The sequence below is a fragment of the Neoarius graeffei genome, chromosome 21, assembly GCF_027579695.1.
Source record: "Neoarius graeffei isolate fNeoGra1 chromosome 21, fNeoGra1.pri, whole genome shotgun sequence".
Taxonomy (NCBI): domain Eukaryota; kingdom Metazoa; phylum Chordata; class Actinopteri; order Siluriformes; family Ariidae; genus Neoarius; species Neoarius graeffei.
In genome coordinates this window covers 19,497,495-19,516,737 of record NC_083589.1, presented here as the reverse complement: position 1 = coordinate 19,516,737, position 19,243 = coordinate 19,497,495, and the positions used below count along the sequence as shown (strand labels likewise).

At 48.2% G+C, this 19,243-nt stretch overlaps 1 protein-coding gene across 1 annotated transcript in view; it reads left to right on the top strand.

The window, feature by feature from the left end:
• The window catches only part of LOC132869944 (leucine-rich repeat-containing G-protein coupled receptor 5-like), a gene marked incomplete at its 3' end in the record, with an annotated part of 250,936 nt that extends 231,951 nt beyond the window's left edge, over positions 1-18,985 (top strand). The window contains exons 16-20 of the mRNA XM_060903511.1: positions 10,883-11,013; positions 15,037-15,120; positions 15,203-16,183; positions 18,755-18,769; positions 18,969-18,985. Coding sequence (XP_060759494.1) covers positions 10,883-11,013; positions 15,037-15,120; positions 15,203-16,183; positions 18,755-18,769; positions 18,969-18,985 — 1,228 coding nt within the window. The remainder of the gene's footprint in view (positions 1-10,882; positions 11,014-15,036; positions 15,121-15,202; positions 16,184-18,754; positions 18,770-18,968) is intronic.
• Between the last annotated feature and the right edge of the window lie 258 nt (positions 18,986-19,243).

Genomic DNA, 19,243 nt, shown 5'->3' with positions numbered 1-19,243 from the left:
AGAGCACAATTATGCACAAATCGAAAAAGAGTGCCTTAGCATAGTCTTTGCCTGTCAACGCTTTCATTATTACCTCTATGGAAGACGTGATGTGACAGTGGAAACTGACCACAAACCACTCATTGCCATCTTTAACAAGCTGCTCCTCAGTGTTCCAAAGCGACTTCAAAACATGCTGCTAACCCTTCAGGGCTACTGCCTGAGTGTGGTGTACAAACCAGGTCCAGAGATGTACGGTGTATCTCAGTGATACACTGAGCAGAGCCACAACACCCCCTCACAGTCAGTAGCGTGCTGTGAGCCCTATGGCAGGGTAGGCAGTGACACATGCTGTGCACTTTTTCATGCTGTGATTAGATAGATAGATAGATAGATAGATAGATAGATAGATAGATAGATAGATAGATAGATAGATAGATAGATAGTAGGCCTATACTCAAAATAATGATGGAAAAAAATCAAAGCAAATCAAATCGTTATTTTCAAAGACAGCCGCTAGATGGCGCTATGGTAATGAGCCACTATCTGTTCAACACCTTTAACAAAATAACTAAGATGTCAGATGTCAAGGTGTCAAAGATGTGACTGAGGCTGTCATTATGCAAAATGTCATTAATTTTTGCTTGATGTAACTCTTAATTGAATTGATTTGAATCCTAGATACTGAAAAGATACGGAATTTAGCTGGGCTAATTTCGTAGAAAAGAATAAAAAAGGGCCTAATCAACATTAAAAAAATCCAATAAGGTGCCTTAATCCAAGTAGGGCCAGATTTGTGTTCAAAATCAAGACCTGTTTTGGTAGCCTCAACCACGCCAAGACACAGAGTGGGGAAATAAAGACTTATTAGAAGGAAGGCTTAATTTAAGTTTATTTAATACAGACATTCGAGACAGAGTGCTTGTCAATAACAAGCATTTGTCCCAAGCGCTTTACAGCATCACATTAGGGGTATATAGGGAAAACATGGGCTATGAGAGTGGAAGAAATGTGCCACAAAATGAAACAAGATCAGTAGACGAATGTAGCGATTGTGAACATGAATGAACAGATGTCCTACCTCGATTGATTGTAAGCAACTTCTGCTGGTAATCAAGTTTGTTGAAACACTTTAAGTGTGCAATTGTAGACATATTCACCTGTGAAGTTTTTGCTAACGTGCTCAAAATACAGTGTGTGGGGCATATAGCACAGACAGAGTAGGCACTTCATGTGCAATGTAACAATTTTTCATTTTGACCGCTGTGATTGGCTCGCATATTCCCGCTGCGGCAAAAGCTGAGCTTTTGCTCCCCATAGACTGTCTATGCGATACATAATACGCATGCGCAACCCCCCTATATTGGCAGCGTTGAAGTCAAGACAGGCAGACCCAAAGGGAGCCTACCCTGGTCTTCGAAATGCGAGCGGAGGATTGCGCGTTCCCGCAACAACCTGCCAAAGCCTGGGTGCTTTGCGTCGTGCGATAACTTGGGTTTTTGATCGGTCTTCGGAGACGTAAATGTACTTTTAACAACTCATTTGTTCCAAAACATTGAGTTGGAACAAATGAGTTGTTAAAAGTACATTTACGTCTCCGAAGACCGATCAAAAACCCATATTGCACATTGTGAACTCTCAACAATATATTTTTTAAAAACACGTGTTGGTTTTTATTTTAATGAAATTTACCTAAGGTAGGCAGTGCCTACCCTGACCGCACGTGTGTGCTCACAGTTCAAACCTGCCCTACATACGGCATTCTGTATGCACAGTAGTACAGCAGGAGCAGTTGGAAGCTGAACAAGTAGATCAAGCTGATTACCTCAATGTCACAAGTCAGCGCTTGGCCCAGACCAGACAGTATACAGAGACTGACGAACACCTTCAGGCCCTTAAGTCAACCGTACTGGAGGACTGGCCAGACCAGAGAAGATAGACGCCAATTGCCATCAGAAAATACTGGGCCTTCAGGGATGAAGTAAGCGTGCAGAATGGGGTCCTCTTCAAAAGTGACAGGGTCATCATTCCCAAGAAGCTTCATCCTGAAATGCTGAAACGTATTCACTGGAGCCACATAGGAGCAGAGGCCTGTTACAGACAGGCTCATCAAACGCTCTTCTGGCCTAATATGCAAGGGGAGATCAAGGACTTTGTGGGCCAGTGTGCCATATGCAATGAGTACGCACATGACCAGCAAAAAGAGGCAATGATGTCACACCCCCTCCCAAAGCGGCCCTGGCAGATTGTAAGCATGGATCTGTTTAACTTCACAGGGAAAGATTTCCTGCTGATTGTGGATCACTACTCAGACTTCTGGGAAATAGAACACCTTCCCGACCTGTCCGCTGAGACTACCATCAAAAGATGCAAGGCCCAATTTGCCAGGTATGGACAACCTGATCATGTAATCTCAGACTGTGGCTCAGTTTGAATGTAGCCTTTTCCGTCAGTTTGCCCGAGACTGGGGTTTTGAGCACATCACTTCATCTCCGCGTCACCCAAAGGCGAATGGTAAGGCCAAATTGGCAGTGAAGATTGCAAAAAACATCTGTAAATGTGCTTTGCAAGCAGGTGATGACCCATGGAGAGCTATCCTGCTTTGGAGAAACACGCCCACAGTAGGCATGGATAGTAGTCCAGCACAGCGGCTCATGGCATGCCGACTTAAGACACCTCTCCCAGTGTCTGACTCGCTACTTGAGCCATTTGTTGTGCCGGGCGTATCTGAAAGAATACAGTGCAAAAGGCAAGTAGCTAAACATTACTATGACAGATCTGCAAAAGACCTCCCAGAGCTGCAGATTGGACAGGGTGTCAGGATGAAGCCCCTTCCAGGCGACAGGACTGGGAGATGGTGCCGTGGCATATGTCTTCAGCAGGTGGCACCACATTCATACCTTGTGGAAGTGGAAGGAGCCACATATCGCCACAACCGGGTAGACTTGCAGCCAGCTGAGCCCATTCCACCTGAGATCAGTGTGCAGCCTGAACACACCACCGCCAATGGACTACCCACCGAGGGCAGCACACATACTCAGGAGGACCGATGGGAACCTATCAGCATGCTGGCAAACCCGTCAACAAATCGTCAGCCCACTCATGAGGCTATGGACCATGCAAGTCTTAGGGGGTCATTTCACCTAGAAATCTTTCCGGAAGACCGAGCTGCGATCTCAGAGCGTGGCTTGGTCACCGCAGGTCGTACACAGTCGACGGTTGACCGAGGGTTGGTCACGCCTTGGTCTTCCGTGGTTGTACGTGGTCGAGGAATGGTCTCCCCAACAAAGAGATCGTAGCTCGTTTTTTTGACATGTCAAAAAACTGAGCCTCGACCTAAAAGTCGCACAGAGAGCGTCAAAAGAGTGAACAAGGTCGAGGAAAGGACGCATTGGTCGAGAGTCTTCTCGAGCGAGAACTGATTGCGCGCATGGTTGTGCTGCTCGGCCTATCCTCGACACTCACTTGATCCGTGCGATCTAGCTTCACTCTTTTGCGATCAAGCCTTGCTCCGTGCAACCTGTCCCAGACCTTCCCTAGACCTGTATGCTCCCTAATTTTCCCATGGGCACGATTGGATTCGAAAGAGGATTAAGGTGCGACCTTCTTCAACCAATAAAGATCGACCGGGGGCGTCATGGCTCAGGTGGATAAGGCGCTGTAGCGGATATAACGTGTGGGTGGAGCACAGAAGACGGCAGGACAGAGATCAGGATGAATATCAGGCTTTATTGCCGTACTTTTCAGTCGGACACTTCAAAAAGCAACATTCGGAGACTCGCGCGCACACACACACACACACACACACACTCTGTAGTCTCCTCTCGGGAAGCTCCCCTCTGCTCTCACTCTCCCTCCTTAAATGGGGCGCGGTTTACTGGGGAGAACACACACAAAACACAGGTTAATTACACTCCGGTGTAGCGATTCTGCCACTTACCTTCCCCGACTCCGCCCTCCTGTCACAGACCGGCGCTTGACCACGCCCCCGCTGCCACATACCCCCACCGCCCGACTCAGGCCGGGCGCCCGTCCGGCCCGCCGCCGACTCCCCCCCCCCCCCTTGACGGGAGAGGAAGTCCGCCACGACCATCTGCGCCCCCGGCCTGTGGACCACCTTGAAGTTGAAGGGTTGGAGCGCCAGATACCAACGGGTGATCCGCGCATTGGCATCCTTCATGCGGTGGAGCCACTGGAGGGGCGCGTGGTCCGAACAGAGGGTGAAAGAGCACCCCAGCAGGTAGTAACGGAGGGCAAGGACCGCCCACTTGATCGCCAGGCACTCTTTCTCAATTGTGCTGTAGCGCCCCTCATGCACTGACAGCTTTCGGCTGATGTATAATACTGGGCGATCCTCTCCCTCCACCCGCTGGGACAAAACGGCCCCCAGCCCTCTGTCCGACGCATCCGTCTGTAATAAAAAAGGGAGAGAGAAGTCAGGGGAGTGCAAAAGTGGCCCCCCACACAGTGCAGCCTTTACCTCAGAGAAAGCCCGCTGGCACTGCTCCGTCCACTGGACCGGATCTGGCGCCCCCTTTTTAGTGAGGTCAGTCAGCGGGCTGGTGACGTCCGAATAATTAGGTATAAACCTACGATAGTAGCCAGCCAGCCCCAGGAACTGTCTCACCCCCTTTTTGGTCTTGGGCCTCGGGCAGGCCGCAATCGCTGCTGTCTTATTAATTTGGGGACGCACCTGCCCGTTACCCAAGTGGAAGCCCAGATACCGTACTTCCACCCGCCCAATCGCACACTTCTTCGGGTTGGCAGTGAGCCCCGCCCGCCTCAGCGACCTAAGGACGGCCCTCAGGTGTTGCAGGTGCCGCTGCCAGTCATTACTATAAATGATGATGTCGTCTAAGTAAGCGGCCGCATAGGTGGCGTGGGGCCGGAGGACCCGGTCCATCAGCTGCTGAAACGTAGCGGGCACCCCATACAGCCCAAACGGAAGTGTGACGAACTGGTGTAAGCCGAACGGTGTGGAAAAGGCCGTTTTTTCCCGGGATAATGGAGTCAAGGGGATCTGCCAATATCCCTTCGTCAAATCCAGTGTCGAGTAAAAGCGAGCCGTGCCTAGTCGATCGAGCAGCTCATCAATACGAGGCATTGGGTACGCATCGAATTTAGACACCGCGTTGACTTTTCTATAGTCCACGCAGAACCGGACCGAGCCGTCGGCCTTGGGAACCAAGACCACCGGGCTGCTCCAGTCACTGTGGGACTCCTCGACGATGCCCATTTCAAGCATGGCCTGAAGTTCTTCCCGAACCACCTTTTTTGTGTGTTCGGGTAATCTATAAGGACGGCTACGCACTACCACCCCCGGGGGCGTCTCTATGTGGTGTTCTATGAGGTTGGTGCGACCGGGCAGGGGCGAGAACACATCCGAAAACTCGGCCTGCAACTGGGCGACCTCCGTGAGTTGGGTCGGGGAGAGGTGAGCTCCACAGGGGACCGGAGAGGTGCGAGATGCCAATGACCCTTTTTGGACCTCCGGCCCCAGCTCCGCCTTCTCCGGAACTACCGACACCAATGCCACGGGGACCTCCTCGTTCCAGAGTTTCAGCAGATTGAGGTGGTAGATCTGTAGCGCCCCCTCCCTGTCCGTTCGCCTAACCTCATAGTCGACGTCCCCGACTCGCCGTGTGACCTCAAAGGGTCCTTGCCACTTGGCGATTAATTTGGAGCTCGACGTGGGCAACAGGACGAGTACCTTATCTCCTGGAGTGAACTCTCTAAGGCGCGTGCCCTTGTTGTACAGGCGGGTTTGCCGTTCCTGGGCCTGCCGCAAATTCTCCTGAGTTAGGTGGGTGAGCGTGTGGAGTTTTGCGCGCAGATCCATAACGTACTGAATTTCGTTTTTGCTCTGTGAAGGTCCCTCCTCCCAATTTTCCCACAGTACATCTAAGATGCCACGCGGCTTACGCCCATATAATAATTCAAATGGGGAGAACCCCGTGGAGGCTTGGGGGACCTCTCGCACTGCAAACAACAAGGGTTCGAGCCACTTATCCCAGTTACGTGCGTCCTCACGAATTTTTTGATAATATTCTTGAGGGTGCGATTGAACCGTTCAACTAAACCGTCCGTCTGTGGGTGATACACGCTGGTGCGGATCGGCTTAATACCCAGTAGCCCATACAGTTCGCTCAGTGTTCGTGACATAAACGAGGTGCCTTGGTCAGTCAGAATCTCTTTCGGAATTCCAACCCGGGAGATGACGTGGAAGAGGGCCTCTGCAATACTACGTGCGGAGATATTGCGAAGAGGCACCGCTTCCGGGTATCGCGTTGCATAGTCCACCAGAACCAATATAAAGCGGTACCCTCGTGTTCACCGATCTAATGGCCCGACGAGATCTATCCCAATTCTTTCAAACGGGGTCTCGATTAATGGTAGGGGGCGCAAGGGCGCTTTTGGAATGGCCGCTGGATTTACTAACTGGCATTCGCGGCACGCCGTACACCACTTACGGACGTCGCCGCGAATCCCCGGCCAATAGAATCGGGCCATTATCCGGGCGAGTGTCTTATCCTGCCCGAGGTGTCCCACCATGGGATTAAAGTGAGCCGCCTGGAATACCAATTCCCGGCGGCTCTTTGGAATTAACAACTGGGTGACTCGCTCCTTCGTCTGAGTGTCCTGCGTCACTCGGTATAACCTATCCTTCAAAATGGAAAAATAGGGGAAGGATGGGGTGGCGTTCGGCTGGAGCGTTTGACCATCGATTACTCTCACTTGGTCAAACGCGTGTTGCAGAGTCTTGTCTCACGATTGTTCCAGTGGGAAATCCGCGAGGGATTCCCCAATAGAAAGAGGAGGGGCCGGGGGCTCCTCACTCTGTCGCGGAGATGACGTAGACGGCTCTGCGACCGCAGCTCCAGCCAAAGCGACACCGGGACCCTCCCCTGACAACCGGCAGGGCCCACTCTTTACTAGGCGTGCCATCAACCCCCGAAATCCCGGCCAATCAGTCCCCAAGATCAAAGAGTGGGTAAGGCGAGGATTAACCGTCGCCTTGACTATCGATTTTTCCCCTCTGAAATGTATGTGGACCGACACCAACGGGTAGCTGTGAATATCCCCGTGCACACACAACACCTTCACCCCTTGTGCTCCCCCCAATGCCTCGTCTTGCACCAGGCTTTGGCGGATCGAGGTCTGATTGCAACCTGAATCCACCAACGCCTGATATGTCGCCCCTTGTACACTTACCGGTATGTGATACGCTCCGGCCTGATCGAGGGCAGCCTCTGGCGTGTCGGGGATCCGCACCACCGCCCCCACCTCCATCGCTGCACACTGTTGCTGCAGGTGGCCCGGTTCCCCACAGTGCCAGCAAACCGGCCCGGGCCTTCCCTCTGCAGCTGTGTTCTGAGGGTCACTCACCTGAGGGGGGGGGGAGAGACAGACACAGAAGGGAGAAACGGGAGGGCACCACGGGTGCGGCGGGCCGGCTGGGGTGGAGCCGGCCCCTGCCTCCGTGGTGGGGGAATGGGGCGAGGACGGGACATGGGAGGAGGGGGAAGAGAGAGAGAAGAGGAGAGAGAAGACGATGTCATCCGTTGTCCTGCCGCCGGGACAGCCGCCAGATGATCCTCCGCCAGTCCTACGGCCTGATCCAGCGACGCCGGGCGGTGGCACTGGACCCACTCCGCGGTTCCGGCGGGTAGGCGGGCGATGAACTGTTCCAGCGCCACCTGGTCGATGATTCCCTCGGCGTCGCGATCTTCGGCCCTCAGCCACCGCCAGCAGGCGTCACGGAGCTGCTGGCCGAACGCGAACGGGCTGCCGACTTCCTCCATCCGCAGCGCGCAGAAGCGCTGGCGCTGCTGCTCCGGCATGCGCCCCACGCGCTGGAGGACAGCCCGGCGAAGGTCGGCGTAGGCCAGCCGGCGGTCGGCGGGGAGCTGTAGTGCGGCCAGCTGCGCCTCTCCCGTCAGGAGGGGGAGGAGGCGCGCCGCGCGCTGCTCCATCGGCCACCCTGAGGCTTCGGCGACCTGCTCGAACAACGCGATGAAAGCCTCGGGGTCGTCCTGCGGGCCCATCTTGGTCAAGGTGAGGGGAGATGGGCCCGCGGCCGGGGCGCTGGTGGACCCCGCCGACGCGAGGAGGCGCCGGAACGCCTCTCGGTCTTCCTGCTGAGCCAGCACCAGGGCTTCGAAGCGGCGCTCCTGCTCCTTCCGGAGCGTGACGAGTGCCTGGTGCTGGCTCTGCTGAGCCGTGGCGAGGGCGTGGACCAAGTCCGCGAACGGGGAGGATTCCATGGGGCTGCAGGACAGGTGCTCCACCTTTTCCCGGGTTTTAGCACCACTGTAGCGGATATAACGTGTGGGTGGAGCATAGAAGACGGCAGGACAGAGATCAGGATGAATATCAGGCTTTATTGCCGTACTTTTCAGTCGGACACTTCAAAAAGCAACATTCGGAGACTCGCTTAACCAGATCTTGTGCTATAACGTGGTAATAGCTGGTAATCAAAGTGTTTTACCAGACAGACGTTAGTTGCAAAGTCTCCCAAATAAAAAGGCATATAAAGAAACGTGTTAATGTTTCATGATAGACTATTTAAAAATTACTTTGATCAGAATTCGTAAATCGAGTGGAAGTTGGGGCAAAGATTCTAGATTACTGTCTGGTTGGAGCGAGCAGAGTAACTGGCTACCAATGCATGGCACGCGCACTGAGAACACACGCACTTACTGTAGAATGCATGCACTTTCTCAAATGTTCAAGCCTCTTTGGAATTTATTTTAAGTGTTTTACCTAAAACTTTCACTTTTCTGTTCTGTTACACTGTTCTGTGTCCAATGTCCAAAATGAAAAGTTAGTTTTCAATTGTTCAGCTAAAAAAATTTTTATTAAATTGTGTTGTTGAAATGATGTGTTTGCAATTTATTTATAATCAAAAACTGATACAGGTGGATGAAAGCGTGATAGTGTGATTAAAAAAGTACTATACTAGTACTACTGAGTGATAAGAAGTCCTAGTGAATGCTTGGTAAGTAAACAATAATAAATAATTAGGTGTATTTTCCGGCGCATGCTGTGCATGTGCACTATGACTCAAAATAATAGTACCGGCAAGAAATAAAAGTTACTTTCACCCCTGACGGTGCTGTAATAACATAGCATGATGCAGAGCGATTGGGTCCATGTTGTCCCTTCGGAGGCTGGTCAAAAACTGATGGTCGGCCACCGATCGCCGGGCCTTTTTATACGGTTGCAGTGGGTCGCACGCAAATCCGGGCAACCGTGACAAATTTGCATGTAGCTCAGGCGAGAGTCTGTCTAGAAAAGATCGAGAATTGAGCGTACAGAGCGAGGCTAGAACGTTTATATTGCAGGCTAAATCATATTGATCGAGGGTACGTTGCAACTCGTACGTAGCTAGATCGGCCAAGATTGAGCCTTGATCGGCCGAGGTCGTGCACTTGCGAGGATAGATCGCCGAGAGATCGACGCTATGTTGCAGATTGGTCGAACAGAATGAGCCTTGGTCGTGTTAAGATCGCATCAGATCGAGTGGATAGACGCAAGTAGAGCGTATGTAAAGCGTCTACAGAGCGTATAGGACGCAGGTAGAGCATACACATCGAAGGTCGAACGAGATAACACCGAACATAGAGCGTACACAGAAAATAATGGGTTTAGGTCGCACGGATTTTGCCCGCGACTACGGGAAAACATAGCTGCGATCATAGTCGTGTGTGGTCACGTGCGATTTTTCCAGATCGTACTTGGTGAAATGAGCCCCTTAGCCCTGCACAGGCACCTGTGCAGCCTGTGGGCCACACAAAGAGTGGCAGACTCATCAGACCCCCACAGAGACTCAATTTGTGACCATACACACACACACAGGCATTCAAAAAAAAAAAAAAAAGAGTATGTGTTCACCAGTGCCATGTTAATGTTTGCTATGATGGCCAGGTATAGTAATCCATCAGTGGAAAGGGTAACAGTTAGTTTAGGATTAAAGAAGGATTTCTATTCCGTTATGTTGAAATGTTTACTTAAGTACAAGTAAGGTTTAAAAGAAACTTTAATTTAAAAAAGGGGAGATGTTATGGAGTGTAGCTGCGCCACCTCTTGGTGGCTCGGGTAACCTGTAGTTGAGCGCAGTATACTGTTGATGTTCCCAATTGTGCAGCACGCCATTAAAAACCTGTGCTGAACTGAAACGGTGTCTCCGGCTCCGTGTGTCTCACTACACACTCACAAACAGAAGCCTTATGTTAACTGTGCCCAGAAGCTCTGTCAACTTCTCTGGGCTTGGAGGTATCTGGGATGAACCATCACACAGTGAAAACATGTATTTTGGTCAGCCGAATCAGTATTCCAGGTGATTTTTGGAAGAAATGGATGCCATGTGCTCTGGACCAAAGATGAAAAGGACCATCCAAACTGTTACCAGCAACAAGTTCAAAGGGTTATTTCACATTACAAAGACATGACTGTGGAAGAAGAGGGTGCCTGTCCCCTCTGTTCCCAAAAGAGAATGTGTGGTGAATTTTGAAACAAAAAATTTGACAACAATGACCCTGTACTGTTGTACACCTTAAAACATGTTTGCAGTGGACCTGTTTGGGACAAAATAACACCTGAAACACTTTACCACTTGGTGTCTTCAGTCCCTAAATATATTTTAAGTGTTGAGAAGGAATGGAAACATTATAAAGTGGTAAATGTTTTACTTTTTGCAAGAATCAAAACTGAAATGTATTTGGAAAAAAATCATGAGGTAAAACATCAACTATTCTGCTGTTGTGTTGTTTTGAGTGCAATACAAGTCCAAGATTATTTGCAAATCATTGTTTTCAATTTTAATTTCAATTTCAGCATACTGTCCCAACTTTTTCTGATTTGGGGTTGTGAAATATTTAACAGGTTGCCTTCACATTTGTAGGGTCATGGAGATGCCGTATGCGTTTCAGTGCTGTCCGTTTCTGACCTGTGAGAAACATGTGATGGGTTGGGAAAAAGAGAAGAACAGTAGCAATGACACGGGAAGGAAAGACAGTGTTGCCTCCAACCCAGGTGCCTACACTTTGAATCATCTCTTTGAGCCATGTCTATTGACCTCTATTAAGCCATAAATATATGATTTTATAAATATAAAGCAGTGTTTATACTGTTTATAGTGCTTGCTTCTGGTGTGGGTTTCCGGCACTTTCTATCTTCTCAGATTTCCCTTGAGTACAACTGGCTAGGCCTGACCTGTTCACTCGCACTTCGGCTGGTAGATAGCGTTGTCTATCTCGCAGTTTAGCAATTGCCTTGTGACTGGTGTATGTAGCAGTAACCACATATAGGAGCAAAGTGAAACTCTGATACAACCTATGAATCTTGAATATCATTGAAAATAAAATGAGAAGGACGACCCTTTCTTCGTGATATGGGATTTTTTATTTATTTTATTTTTTTTAGGGAAAGGGTTAGGGAATTTGCTGTATTTTCTTTCTTTTGGTTTATAGCTAGTTTAAGCAGCTCCCTACAATTTATTTCGGTGGCTTTTATTTATTATTCTCTTACCTCCTTTATAACATTACTTTATCCTTTTATGTTATATGAATAAACTCAATTAGGGTAGTAAATGCTGTAGTCTGTGGAGATCTGGGAACAAAGAGGGAACTAGTACTCCTGTCTCTGACCCAAGACCTTAGACCAGACCGTGGCATGCTAAAGGCTATTTTGTCACAAGCATTTCATTACAGTGACACGCAAATATAATTCATGCTCCTACTCTACCACTTCAGCTGCATGTTTTCATAATGTGCATGAATTTCTTTTTCTTTTTTTAGAACTTCTATAGCATTTAAACAGCATTTTTTTACCGGAGCATGCAGCACAGAATCAGCAGACATGGTCATTAAAAATTAGTGTGATGTGCTGTGAATTGCATGCACACAAAAGTATTTGCAAGCATCGAGCAGTGAGTTTAGCGTGCAGTGCACTTCAGTTCAGTAAGCAGTGAGCCATGTGCACCTACCACCTGCATGTAAAATTCTCCAAAATGGTGGAGACGCATCGAAGCAATGGGTTTGTCACTCAAACATAAAATTTAGTTTACAATTATTGCATTGTTGTATGTAAAGGTAAATAAACTAAACTACCATTAAAGATGATCTATTGGTGGATTATAACAAAATGTCAAAAGCTTTATTATATTTAGTGTCTCAAAAATGATTTCAACACAATTCTTTTTACCAAATTTCCCAAAATCCATTAAAGGACCTGTAGTTCTAAGTGTATTTGTATTTATTGTCATTTGAAAGATTAATAGTATCTTTGTTGCTAATTAATGTTCCTCTGTCAACAGTTTACTGAAGTTACAGAATATGGCGGCACAGTGGTATAGTGGTTAGCACTGTCGCCTCACAGCAAGAAGGTCCTGGGTTCAAGCCCAGCGGCCGACGAGGGCCTTTCTGTGTCGAGTTTGCGTGCTCTCCCTGTGTTCACGTGGGTTTCCTCCAAAGGCTAATTGGTGGCTCTAAATTGACCATAGGTGTGAGTGTGAAGGGTTGTCTGTGTCTATGTGTCAGCCCTGTGATGACCTGGTGACTTGTCCAGGGTGTACCCTGCCTCTCATCCATAGTTAGCTGGGATAGGCTCCAGCTTGCCTGCGACCCTGTAGGACGGGAAGACACGTAAATAAAACTGGTAGCCGACTGGTTTATATTAGCAACATAAAACATACAGTATTGTCAAAAGTTTTAGACACCCTATTTTTTTTCATCCAAACTTTTTGTTATAGATTACTATTTTATGACCTCTACATTATTGAGTCAGTACAAAAACATTTTAGAGTTCCAAACATTTGTTTTCCAGCATGAAATTTAAAGCAAGACGCCCTTTTGATTTCATAAAATCGGTGAAATTTAGTTCCCTCTGAAATTTGGTCATTGTGATATGTTTATTTCTGTAATATCTCAAAAAAAAAAAAAAAACCAGGCCATTCTGTGGCTGGGAAGTTATTTATTTTGAGGAGATGCCCTAACAAATAATGTGCAAGAAATCGTGCACTTTGCGCAGCCAAGCAGACAGAGGAAGTCCGTTGTGCGCATGTGCAAGTTTTCATTGACTGGGCACTGACCCAGTTACGCCATTTTGCCGCGAGATGAAGAGCTAATAACATTCACATTGCAAGTTCAGTACTCAAGTTGTGACAGAAAATATGACCAAGCCAATGGAGCCTACACATCAAATGCTGGTTACTATGTTTCTCCCTGTCATAAATATTGTAATTAGTGAGTAACATGCTGCAATTAGCCCAAATATGTATCTTTTTGAGGCGAACTTGAGCCTGGTCACTCATCTTGTTGAAGTCTGTTTTTTATTGAGTGTATCCTAGGCAACATTCATTCGTCATAACGAAAATTATGTATTGATTTCACAGTGTAAATATTATTCCTGTGCATTAGATAGTTTACATAGAAGGTCCTTTTTTATCATTGCGATGGTGAAGACCGCTGAGCGAAAATGTGTGTAATTAGACTATACACTTATATTGCACAACTTCTGGTGAACAACCTCTCGATTTGCTATCATACTGTGCAGTTTATTTTGTTGAGCAAGACAGTATGAGGTTCTTTTTCACTGTGGTAGTGGGGGTGTGGTCAAGCACTGGTTTGTGAATGGAGCAAAACCAGTGGAGCATGAAACACGGAAGACCGACTACAGTAACAGAAAGTGAGAAGAAAGGGAAAGGAAACGCAGGACCAAACTAATAAATATTGGCGATCGGATCCGATTACCAATATTTTAATAAATATTAAAATATTGAAGGAATACGCAGTTTGGTCCTGTGTTTCCTTTCCTTCGCAATACAGGGTCTTATCTTTTCTCACTTTCCGTTACTGTAGTCACTCTTCCGTGTTTCATGCGCACTCATGTGCTCCATTGTTCTCTCAGGTTGCAAATTTATATCCCACAATGTGTTGCGAACGGGGAAAACCCCCACGTCATACATGATGTAGTATCTTGGTTTAGGTCACGGCGAGGCAAGAAAAAAATGGCAGAGAATTTAGGGCCATGGGGGCTCTAAATTAGTTAATTGTTCTTTTAGGGGAAAAAAGTAATAAAATCGGAAGTCTGTGATTCAGATTCAGTAAAAAAAAAAAAATCGGGTGTCGAGAAAAATTCTTTTTATGGCCTAAATTTGAGAAATCTGAAAAGGAGTCTACCTTTAATGTTACAGAAAAAAAAGTTTGTATCTGAGCAGCATATTCCATAAGAGAGCACTTTTCAGATTAAAAAAGAAAACATAATGAAGGCTGCTGGGTTTTGGTGCAAAATTAAGAAGCAAGTGTGACAAAGTTTCCAGAAGAACTGGCTGGTTCTGCAAGATGCTCAGTAAAACCTACAGCTCATTTCCTTATAAAACTGCACTCATCGTGCCTGAGACTACTAGTTTTTAAAGCAAAGGGTCGTCTCACACCAAATATTAACTTTGTTTCATTTATTTTGGCTTACTGCTGTTTACAGTATTTTTTAATGTTGAAACATTTCATTTCATTATTTTTAAGCCATTTTTGGTCTACAGCATTTCTTTACATGTGCCTAAGACATATACACTTGCACACTATTGTATAACATGATTCTACGTGTGTTAGCTATGTACTTAGTTCAGCTTTAAATTAAGTTTACTGTGATCAAGATCACTTTCTGCCTTTTTTTTTATTACTTCCACTTTTACTTTGCCATGGCAAGCAAGCGTACGTGTCTCAGTTCTGGCAGAATTGAAGTGCCCTCGTGTTGAGAAGGTTCTCTGCACACTCGAGTCAAAGCTCCACGCTTGGATATCTGTGTGTGTGTGTGTGTGTGTGTGTGTGTGCGTGCGTGCGTGCGTGCGTGCGCAATTCACAACACCTCATACTCACTCTTAATGACCACACTCGCTAATACCACTCTGCACAGTCAGTATTAAAGACTGTTTTTGTTTGTTTGTTTTATAGTTTATATGCCATAAAATTCTTTAATTTTTACGTTAACTCATATTGATGCATAAATCTAGTCACTGATACAACAGGTTTTTTTTTTTCCTTTTTTTTGGTTTAAAAGGAGACCACGAATTTGAGGATCTTTTCCCAGACCCTGAAGATGACACTGTGTTACACCACTCAGTCCAGTGCTCCCCAACACCAGGTAACAGAAGAACATATCACAATCATAATTGCTTTTCTTATCTACCTTTTCCTCTAAATGTTTTTTGTTTCTTTTTATCCAGGCCCATTCCAGCCATGTCTTTATCTGTTTGAGAGCTGGCTCATCCGCTGTGGAGTTTGGATTGTTGCTGTCGTGTCCCTGGTTGGTAACGCCATGGTCATGGTGTCCATCTTTCTTTCTCCAACATTTTTATCTCCTGTGAAGCTGCTGGTGGGCTTGCTTGCATTGGTCAACAGTCTGACAGGACTATGCAGTGGAGTTATGGCTCTTGTAGATGCCCTAACCTTTGGTAGCTTTGCTATGTATGGCGCTAACTGGGAAAGCAGTACAAGCTGTAAGCTCACTGGCTTCGTGTCAGTTTTTGCGTCAGAAACAAGCGTTTTCCTCTTGACAGTGGCTGCTGTGGAAAGAAGCCTTTCTGTCCATAACAGTAAAACAGCATTGGATTGTAGAGCATCAAAAGCAATGGTTAAGCTAGCAGTGCCACTGTGCTTCATTGTGGGCTTGGCTCTAACATCTATACCTCTCATACATGTTGGAGAGTACGGCATATCATCACTCTGCCTTCCTGTTCCTCTTGGAGAACACGCTGGTTTGGGCTTAATGGTGGTTCAAGTACTAGTCAACTCTCTGTGCTACCTCATCATGACTGTGACGTACACGTGTCTGTACTGCAGCTTGGAGAAAGGGGAACACGACAAGCTCTGGGACTGCTCCATGATCCGGCACGTGGCCTGGCTTCTTTTTGCAAATTGTGTCCTTTACTTCCCTGTAGCATTCCTGTCGTTTTCTGCCCTGCTGAAACTCTCCGCCATGGGCTCGGACATTGTCAAATCAGTGCTTCTGGTGGTTTTACCCTTACCCGCATGCCTTAACCCCTTGCTTTATGTGCTCTTCAACCCCCATTTCAAAGAGGACCTGCGACTCCTGCTCAGACAGACTCGGGTGAGAAACCAGCGCCTGAGCCTGGCCTCGCTCGACTCAGACGATGCTGAAAAGCAGTCCTGCGACTCCACGCAAGCTTTGGTCTCTTTCACCAGTTTAAACAACCACCCAGCATATTTGGCACAGAATAGCAAGCCCCATCATCTCACCATGCACTGTGTGTGTACATCTTAAAGTGGTGTGTTGGCTAAAATGCAAGACGTTGTTTTCAAATTGATTTTCCACACAACGCAGCCAAGTGCATAAAACCAACCCAGGCAACGTTACATGGATCATTGTAAACAAAAGTGTCAGTGTGTGCATTATTTCAACTGCACATTATTTCAAGCCTTCAGTAACACTGCGTTGCGTGTGTGTTGGTCGAGTGTACGTGAGGAGAATACTGATGTCTAAGGTTTTGTCCAGACTTGGTGGCAGGGACTTAACCTGCATTTAACTGTCAAATGGTGTTTAAAACCCCTGACTTTTTAGCTGCCAAGTGTGATGTGTACAAAGAAGTCGTCTAACAGCAGTAGTGTTGTTGCTCAAGATTTTTTTTGTGGGTTGCATTTCCATATTTACTCAAAAAGCAAATGTGTGTGTAAATTTTTTGCACATAGTAGATTGTAAATACATGGTAATGTTTTGGCAAAAGTTGATGGTTTAATAAGACAAATCATTAAATATTAGTGATATTGAAGATGCCAGGTCAGTGTTTCATGTGGTGTTTCATGTTTTACCTTTTGACCTATGCAATGTCTCATCTCATCTCATCTCATCTCATCTCATCTCATCTCATTTTCTTCCGCTTATCTGGGGCCGGGTCGCGGAGGCAGCAGTCTGAGCATGGAAGCCCAAACTTCCCTCTCCTTGGCCAGCTCCTCGGGAAGAACACCAAGGCATTCCCAGGCCAGCCGAGAGACATAGTCCCTCCAGCGTGTCCTGGGTCTTCCTCAGGGCCTCCTCTCGGGGGGACATGCCTGAAACACCTCCCTGGGGAGGCATCCAGGAGGCATCCAAAAGAGATGCCCGAGCCACCTCAGCTGATTCCTCTCGATGTGGAGGAGCAGCAGCTCTACTCCGAGCTCCTCCCGATTGACTGTGCTTCTCACCCTATCTCTAAGGGAGCGCCCAGCCACCCTGCGAAGGAAACTCATTTCGGCCGCTTGTATCCGCGATCTTGTTCTTTCGGTCATTACCCAAAGCTCATGACCATAGGTGAGAGTCGGAACGTAGATTGACTGGTAAATCGAGAGCTTTGCCTTTTGGCTAAGCTCCTTCTTCACCACGACGGACCGGTAAAGCGACTGTATCACTGCGGAGGCTGCACCGATCTACCTGTCGATCTCACGCTCCATCCTTCCCTCACTCGTGAACAAGATCCCGAGATACTTAAACTCCTCCACTTGAGGCAGGATTTCTCCACCAACCTGAAGAAGGCAAGCCACCCTTTTCCGGTCGAGAACCATGGCCTCAGACTTGGAGGTGCTGATTCTCATCCCAGCAACTTCACACTCAACTGCAAACCACCCCAGTGCATGCTGAAGGTCCTGGTTTGAAGAAGCCAACAGGACAACATCATCTGCAAAAAGCAGAGATGAAATCCTGTGGTTCCCAAACAGGATTCCCTTCGGCCCCTGGCTGCACCTAGAAATTCTGTCCATAAAAATTATGAACAGAACCGGTGACAAAGGGCAGCCCTGCCGGAGTCCAACATGCACTGGGAACAGGTCTGACTTACTGCCGGCAATGTGAACCAGACTCCTGCTCCATTTGTACAGGGACCGGACAGCCTTTAGCAAAGAGCCCTGAACCCCATACTCCCGAAGCACCCCCCACAGGATACCACGAGGGACACGGTCGAATGCCTTCTCCAGATCCACAAAGCACATGTGGACTGGTTGGGCAAACTCCCTTGAACCCTTGAGCACCCTATGAAGGGTATAGAGCTGGTCCAGTATTCCACGACCAGGACGAAAACCGTATTGTTCCTCCTGGATCCGAGGTTCGACTATTGGCCAAATTCTCCTCTCCAGTACCCTGGAGTAAACCTTCCCGGGGAGGCTGAGAAGTGTGATTCCCCTATAATTGGAGCACACTCTTCAGTCCCCTTTCTTAAAAAGAGGGACCACCACCCCGGTCTGCCACTCCAGAGGCACTGTCCCCAACCGCCACGTGATGTTGCAGAGGCGTGTCAGCCAAGACAGCCCCACAACATCCAGAGACTTGAGATACTCAAGGCAGATTTCATCCACCCCTGGTGCCTTGCCACCGAGGAGCTTGCAAACCACCTCAGTGACTTCAGCTTGTGTAATGGACGAGTCCACCTCTGAGTCATCAGCCTCCGCTTCCTCAATGGAAGACGTGACGGTGGGATTGAAGAGATCCTTGAAGTATTCCTTCCACCGCCTGACAATATCCCCAGTCGAGGTCAACAGCTCCCCACCCGTACTGTAAACAGTGTTGGCAGAGTACTGCTTCCCCCTCCTGAGGCACTGGACGGTTTGCCAGAATTTCCTCGAGGCCGACCAATAGTCCTCCTCCATGGCCTCACCAAACTCCTCCCAGTTCTGAGTTTTTGCCTCCGCAACTGCTCGAGCTGTGGCACGCCTGGCCTGCAGATACCCGTCAGCTGCCTCACGAGTCCCGGAGGCCAACATGGCCCGATAGGACTCCTTCAGCTTGACGGCATCCCTTACTTACGGTGTCCACCACCGGGTTCGGGGATTGCCACCATGACAGGCACCGGAGACCTTACTGCCACAGCTCTGAACAGCCGCGTCGACAATGGAGGCAGAGAACATGGTCCACTCAGACTCAATGTCCCCCACCTCCCTCGGAAGCTGGGAGAAGCTCTCCCGGAGGTGAGAGTTAAAGACCTCCCTGACAGAGTGCTCGGCCAGACGTTCCCAGCATACCCTCACCATACGTTTGGGCCTGCCAGGTCTGTCCGGCTTCCTCCTCCGCCAGTGGATCCAACACACCACCAGGTGGTGATCAGTTGACAGCTCAGCCCCTCTCTTCACCTGAGTGTCCAAGACATAGGGCCAGAGATCAGATGAAACGACAACAAAGTCGATCATCGACCTCCGACCTAAGGTGTCCTGGTGCCACGTGCACTTATGGACACCCCTATGCTCAAACATGGTGTTTGTTATGGACAAACCGTGACTCGCAC